The 7838-nt window shown below is 30.4% G+C and overlaps 1 protein-coding gene across 1 annotated transcript in view; it reads right to left on the bottom strand.

The window, feature by feature from the left end:
• LOC113373383 (perlucin-like) overlaps window positions 1-1720 on the bottom strand; it is an 18512-nt gene extending 16792 nt beyond the window's left edge. Inside the window, exons 1-2 of the mRNA XM_026613685.1 lie at window positions 1639-1720; window positions 1499-1578 (exon numbers count right to left, since the gene is read on the bottom strand). Of these exons, the coding sequence (XP_026469470.1) occupies window positions 1499-1578; window positions 1639-1720 (162 nt within the window). The remainder of the gene's footprint in view (window positions 1-1498; window positions 1579-1638) is intronic.
• Between the last annotated feature and the right edge of the window lie 6118 nt (window positions 1721-7838).

Here is a 7838-nt window from a genome sequence, read left to right as displayed (position 1 = left end):
GGGAACATCAATGTCCTATGATGATTCGTTCAAAAGTTATAGGCGCTTAAAGATTTTCACGAGTAAAAATGCCAAAAAATGGACGAAAAATTTGTTAGTTTTTTTAAATTTTTCACACACTTCCCGGGCACGTAGAAGCTTCCATTAGACGTCAGGCGAATTGTCTTGTGGGCTGAATAACGTGAAAAAACTGCATTTAATATTCTCAACGGTTGCCGAATAAATAAAAAAAAACTGAATTTATAGCATGATGCTAGCATCACGTTTTTTTTTTTCCGATTTTGGATGAAAATTTTTTTTTTCCGATTTTGATGATTTTCACAACGTTGATACCTTATGACATAAGGAAAATGCTATTAAAAAATTTCGATCGCACTTCAAATAGTTTTCGAGAAAAACGCATTTTTTAATATGTGAAAAGGAGCGAATGGTTTTTAGCGAATATCTCGGGAACGGTTAGAGGTATCATAAAAATTTTTGCACCTGCAGATACATATTTTAAATGCGCATATTTCATTCATACACATCATGGCCCTATGTTGAATATTTTTCGAGATATAGACGTTTAACTGTTTCAAACTTGAAAATTTGAAACAGTTTTTGGGGTATATCTTGCGAACGGTAAGAGGTATTTTAAAAATTGTTATACTGGGTCAAAGATCTTTTGATTTAGAATATTTCGTCTGGGAACATCAATGTCCTATGATGATTCGTTCAAAAGTTATAGGCGCTTAAAGATTTCACGAGTAAAAATGCCCAAAAAATAGACGAAAAATTTGTTAGTTTTTTTAATTTTTCACACACTTCCCGGGCACGTAGAAGCTTCAATTAGACGTCGTTCGAATTGTCTTGTGGGCTAGAATAACGTGAAAAAAACTGCACTTTAATATTCTCAACGGTTGCCGAGTAAATAAGAAAAAACTGAATTTATAGCATGATGCTAGCATCACGTTTTGGATTCCGATTTTGGATGAAAATTTTTTGTTTCCGATTTTGATGATTTTCACAACGTTGATACCTTATGACATAAGGAAAATGCTATTAAAAAATTTCAATCGCACTTCAAATAGTTTTCGAGAAAAACGCATTTTTAATATGTGAAAAGGAGCGAATGGTTTTTAGCGAATATCTCGGGAACGGTTAGAGGTATCATAAAAATTTTTGCAGCTGCAGATACATATTTTAAATGCGCATATTTCATTCATACACGTCATGGCCCTATGTTAAATATTTTTCGAGATATAGACGTTTAACTGTTTCAAACTTGAAAATTTAAAACAGTTTTTGGGCTATATCTCGCGAACGGTGAGAGGTATTTTAAAAACTCTTATACTGGGTTAAAGATCTTTTGATTTAGAATATTTCACCTAGTAACATCAATGTCCTATGATGATTCGTTCAAAAGTTATAGGCGCTTTGAAAAAACGTCGATCAAAGGTCTAATTTTGACAAATGCCAAAGAAATGATACTAATTTTTGCAAACTTTGACGTGCTTACTGCTTGTTGTCCAAAATGGTAGCATTTGGAACCAACTTGTTCTAAATTTACTTGAAGACCCCAATCATCGGATCTACAACCTGAAAATAATACTCAGTCAATAATTAATAAATTACAATAATAAAAAACCTTCTACAAACCGTCATTAGCTTTTGCAATCGTGGCGCTTTCCCCAAATTGAGTCCATAACAGTAATTCAACAAATACCAATAAAAAATTCATTTTTAATCAATCAAATAAAAATTTCAGATTCGAACTTTATCATATGCGTTTTGATTAACAACTAAATGCATTACAGCATTGTTTCTGAATTTATAGAAATAATTTGCATTGTTATCTTTGATATATTTTATCTACCACAAGATTTTTTTTCTAAATTCTAAATTTAATTATATTAGTCAATCGAGATCTGAGTAATACTTGATAATGCAAATAAAATTAAATGATGATATATATAATAATGATGATATATATATATAATATATATATATATATATATATATATAATAAGAATAATGTGATATGGTTTGTTTGAAATAAATTTACTATTTAGTTTTTAAAACTTATATAAAATTTATCAAATGGTATATATAGGGTATATAATGGCATATAAAGCTAATTGCTGGAACTTCCCGTACCAAAAATTATTTTTTTAAAAAAGATTATAATTTTTGAAAAAAAATTCACTTTGAAAAAATTAGATTTTGGAGAAACTACAAATTTTTGACAAAAATTTCCTTCTCTGGAAAAAAGACTTTTTGAAAAAAATGTTTTATTTTGAAATATTTTGGAAAATCTGAACTTTTTTTCAGAGCAATCATATTGCTTTAACTGCAAAGAGACGAAATATCATATCATCCTGTAAATAAAAGTAACATGTTTTTTGAATTATTAATATCGGACGCTCCGTTTTCTTAAAAACTGAGTTACTGTTTGTGGCACTTTTTGCTCCGTATCTTCAAAACGGCTAGACCTGCCTGTGTCAAAAACTAATCAACTAGTCTCCTTATCAATAGGAATCGAATGTTTTTTGAATAATTGAAATCGGTTGAACCGTGTTCCCGAACTCGTCGACGAAAATTTGTATCCGAAAACACTCACATGCATGCACACACACACACATACACACGCATACATACATCCATTTTACATCCATTTTACACAAGATATATAAAAATTTTCATTTTCGATTTTTTTTCGATTACTATAACTTGTCCTACTGGAAGTTAAAAATAAGATGAATATGGGTCCATAAGTGTTTGATTCAAATGCTTTTAAAATTTTCGATTATTTAAAAATTAGCAAAAAAAAGTTCACTATTTTAACGATTGATCGGCGTGTAGGGGATTCAGGCACGAATTTAATTGTAGGCCAAATATAAACGTAAAAAAATTCTTTTCCCTAAAAACGACAATTATAATTTAATTATAACAAATTGCATATATATTTTAAAATCTATTCTAATTCTAAATTTTCCAATTCACCTCTGTCTTCCCCTGGTAATATACCACATCTGATGAATTAAATGTGATAAAGTAACGCAACATGACGAGTGCGTGGGGATGTCAACTTGCCCTTAAGTGACGTTTGTAAATGACAACTCGTATGACAAACGTGTGTGAGCTACAAACATACATCTTAAAATATTCCTGGCAACTACATCAAAGTATAAAAGAATAAAGTATAGGCGCAATGACGTCGCATTTGGAGTCTAAAAATATTCAGTCTAGTTATTAACTTCCCATAGGGCAAGTTGTAGTAATCGCAAAAAAATCGAAAATGAAAATTTTTATATATCTTTACGTTTCAGAGGTTTCTGAACATTTTGGCATACCTTAGAAAAAATGGATGTATGTGTGTGTGTGTGTATGTGTGCGTGTGTGTGTTGGTGCGGATACAAATTTTCGTCGACGATTTCGGGAACACGGATGAAGCGATTTGAATGATTCAAAGAGCATTCGATTCGTATTGATAAGGAGACGTGCTGATTAGTTTTTGGCGGAGGCAGGTCTAGCCGTTCCGAAAATATAGGGCAAAAAGTTCCAAAAACGGTAACTCAGTTTTAAAGAGAACGAAGCGTCTGATTTGAATATTTCAAAAAACATTTGACTTGTATTAAGGGGCACAACTAGTGTAACCACCTTAAAAAACGGTAATTTTTGGGAATTTATATTAAAAAATCTACTTTATCAATCATTTCAAAATTTCAGGAATATATTTATACATGTTTTAGGAATACATAGTAAAATTTTTTAAGAAAAAAATTAAATATTTTTTAAGTTACCGTCGATCTCCAACGGCGCGAAAAAAAGGCCCTTAACTGTTGCAGTGATTCCGGCCTTCTACGTGGGTAAAATTAAAAAGAAAAATCTCGTTAAACTAGATAATATTGTCTGTAAAATGAACTACGATAAAGAAAATCAAAAATTGACCAAATTTCGGCGTTTTAAAAAAAAAGTCGAATTTTACCCAAAATTTTGATCGTTTTTCGACTGCCAAAATTCGATTTTTGATCTTACGGAAAACTATATATAGAACATGTTAAAAAAATTGATAGTGATCGGATTATTTGTTTTTGAGTAATCATTGCAGCAAATTCGGAAAATGATATTTCGAGAAAAACGCGTTATACTATATACTATATATATACTCTTTAAATGGCTGTAACTCAAAAACTATTTGAGATATCGATTTGGCATTTTTATATGTTATTTTTAAGGGTGTAATCTACCAAAATATGAAAAAAAAAATAAAAATCGTCTTTATCGAAACTTTACACTAGTTGTGCCCCTTAACAAGATGAAGAACTGATCAAATTTTCATGATGACAGGTCCAGCGGTTTCGGAGATCTAGTGAAAAAAGTAAAAAAAATGAGCCATTTGGCGGTCAAAAATGATCATTAGACATATGCACATGAAATTATGAAATATTTTATAGATATTTTAACAATAAGTATAAATTTTGTTTACATTCCTAATGTTTATCCGTTAGACGGCGACGCGGCGCTTACGCGCTTCGATATTTTATCTCTATGCAGTTAAAGCAGTACGATTGCTTTGAAAAAAAGTTCAGAATTTCCAAAATATATTAAAATAAATTTTTCTTCAAAAAGTCTTTTTTTCAAAAAAAAAGTAAATTTTTGTCAAAAATTCAGTATAGTTTCTCAAAAATCTAATTTTTTCAGAGTAAATTTTTTTCAAAAATGTTAATCTTTTAAAAAAATAATAATTTTTGGTACGAAAAGTTGCAGCAATTTGCCTTAAGGCACGATGCCATGCGCCCCACTAGTTAATATTCTACAAATGTTGGGATGTGCAGGATCGGGTATATATAAAGGCAGACCTTAGCCTTAGGTTTTAAAAGCTACTCAATTCGTATAATTCTACAGCTAATGCTGCAGCCCTTGCATGCATAGTTTATGAATGTATCCCTAATTCCTTTTTCCCATCAGGGTCACTAAGCTCATTTCATCCTTTGATGAGATTACAGAAATATTCGCCCGCTGATATTTTAATCCCAAGGGTCTTTGTGTCTCATGCGGTTACAATAAATACTGAATAATCCTTTGAATACGTTATTTTGTTATTCAAATTTAATTCATTATTATGCGAGCGATTATAAAGTTAAAACCTAAAACTGTGTCGGCATCAAAGCGAAGCTCTGTGTCATTAGTCGAAAAGTAATTAAAGATATTTTGTAACTGGATGATGAATTTGAATGATAATGGAAAATATTAAGGAGACACATTTAGAGGAGGTATTATATCATTATATCGAAAACAAACTAGTGGTGTATGGCATCGTACCTTAAAACAAATTGCTGGAACTTTCCATACTATAACGAAATGATCGAGGATTATTAAATGTTTTCAAATAGATTATTATAAATACTGTAACATTATCTAATATTCAAAATAATTATATGAAATGAATTACAAAGTTAACATTATTTATTTAAAGTATATAAGTGCGCTTCAGAATTTTAGCCAGTATTAAAATTAAAATCTGAATTATTTTCGATATACAAAAATATTGAGAAAAACTAGCTGTAAGTGGAATTCTGTCTTGAGGCAATTATGCCATCGTGCCTTAAGGCAAATTGCTGGAACTTTCCGTACCGTAACGAAATGTTCAAGGAATACTGAATGTTTCAAATAGATTATTATAAATATTGTAACATTGTCTAATATTTATAAGAATTATATGAACTGAATTGCAGAGTTGAAATTATTTGTAAAGTATATTAGAACTAGTCAGAATTAAAAATAAAATCTGAAATATTTTCGATATACAAAAAACTAAAAAAAAAGGAAAAAATTGGAACAAAATTTAAGATAAGCAGAAAGTTCTTCGAATCATTTAAATCGGACGCTTAGTTCTCTCAAAAATTGCCATTTTTTCATATTTAGCTCCGTATCTTCAAAATGGCTGGGCCTGCTTTTGCCAAAAACTAATAAACACTTCTCCCAATCATTACTAATTGAATGTTTTTTAGATCATTCAAATCGGATACTCCGTTCTCTCAAAAATTCGATTTCTATTTTCTGCACTCTTTGCTCCGTATCTCCGAAATGGCTGGACCTGCCTTTGCCAAAAACTAATCAACACATCTTCCTATCAATAGATGTCTATTGCTTTTTGAATTTTTTAAATCGGTTAAATCATACGCCCGAAATCGTCGACGAAAAATTGTCTTGACACACACATACACATCCATTTTTTGTGAGGTATGCCAAAATATTCAGTAACCTCTGAAACGTAAAGATATGCAAAAAAAATCATTTTCGAATTCTGGCTTGATTACTATAACTTTTCCTACGGTGAATTAATAAAGTATGCATTTTTTTAAAAGGTGCTATTTTAAAGTAAAGGGCAAAAGGTGTCAATCAGCCATAGCCTACATGTAGATAAACGTCTACATTGTTAATTTTTTAACAATAGTTATATTTTCTTGTGAGTTTTTACTGCATTTTGGGTAGTGTTATTTAGTTTACGATACGTCGGCTGTCTTTTTTTACTTCGCCTATGTAGTAAAAAATAACACATGGCATATTTTTGAAAAATATCAAAAATATAATTCTACAATGATGTTAGATAGTTGTTTGTTTGATATGTGTTGTGATGTAGTTCATTTGGTGGGGCACAACTAGTGTGAAATTTTCAAAAATCGAATTTTCAATTTTTTTATATTTTGATAGGTTAACCTTTAAAAATAACATACCAAAATTTTAAATCGATATCTTAAATAGTTTTTGAGTCACAGCTATTTAAAGAGTATATATATAGTATATAGTATAACGATCATTTTATCTTTAAACGCGTTTTTTTCGAAACAGCATTTTCCGAATTTGCTGCAGCGATTACTCAAAAACAAATGATCCGATCACTATTAATTTTTTTTACATGTTCTATATATAGTTCTCCGTAAAATGAACTATCGATTTTTTGATCGGATCAAAAATCGAATTTTGGCAGTCCAAAAACGACCAAAATTTTGGGTAGAATTCGACTTTTTTTTAACAAACGCCGTCATTTTGTCAATTTTTGATTTTTTTTCTTTATCGTAGTTCATTTTACAGACAATATTATCTAGTTTAACAACTTTTTTTTTTAATTTCATTCACGTAGAAGGCCGGAATCACTGCAGCAGTGAAGGGTCTTTTTTTGTCGCGCCGTTGGAGATCGACGATAACTTAAAAAATATGTAATTTTTTTCTTCAAAAATTTTACTATGTATTCTTAAAACATGTATAAATATATTCCTAAAATTTTGAAATCATTGATAAAGTAGTTTTTTTTAATATGAATTCCCAAAAATCACCTTTTTTAGGCGGTTACACTAGTTGTGCCCCTTAAGCAGTATAATTACTGAAAGTCAATTTGGATCTCTGTACCTTGCTCTACCTAGTTTGAAGTAATGCATATCAAATTTATTCAATATCAATGACATTAAATTTTTATAACAAACATAAAAATTGAGTGAACACCGCTAATTTCTGGTACCATACACAAAAGTTTTAATATCTGCTTATATTCTCCTAAAATGTTATTCAAGCCAGGCTGATTTTTCTTCCTCACTTGAGCATTGTTGGAAATCTATAGCTCCTCAGTCCACCCTACCAAGATAAAAGAAATAAAGACGAAAAGACGACTTCCCTTTCCGACAAAGTTGAAAGGATATTGAAAAGATTTCTGTACGCCAGAAGGAGGAGGGTTAAGTTATATTTTGTCGATAAGAAACTCTCGAAGCGAAATACTCAAAAAGTCGTTTCATGAAACATGAATAGACGTATGGTTTTAATATGACATCGAGCGGCGGCACACATTTTTTGAATTTATT

The sequence above is a fragment of the Ctenocephalides felis genome, unplaced genomic scaffold (genome assembly GCF_003426905.1).
Source record: "Ctenocephalides felis isolate EL2017-DRISC unplaced genomic scaffold, ASM342690v1 CF-g0.4_SCAFFOLD_01604, whole genome shotgun sequence".
Taxonomy (NCBI): domain Eukaryota; kingdom Metazoa; phylum Arthropoda; class Insecta; order Siphonaptera; family Pulicidae; genus Ctenocephalides; species Ctenocephalides felis.
Note: the sequence above shows the minus strand (reverse complement) of the source record. Positions and strands in the feature narration are given on the sequence as shown.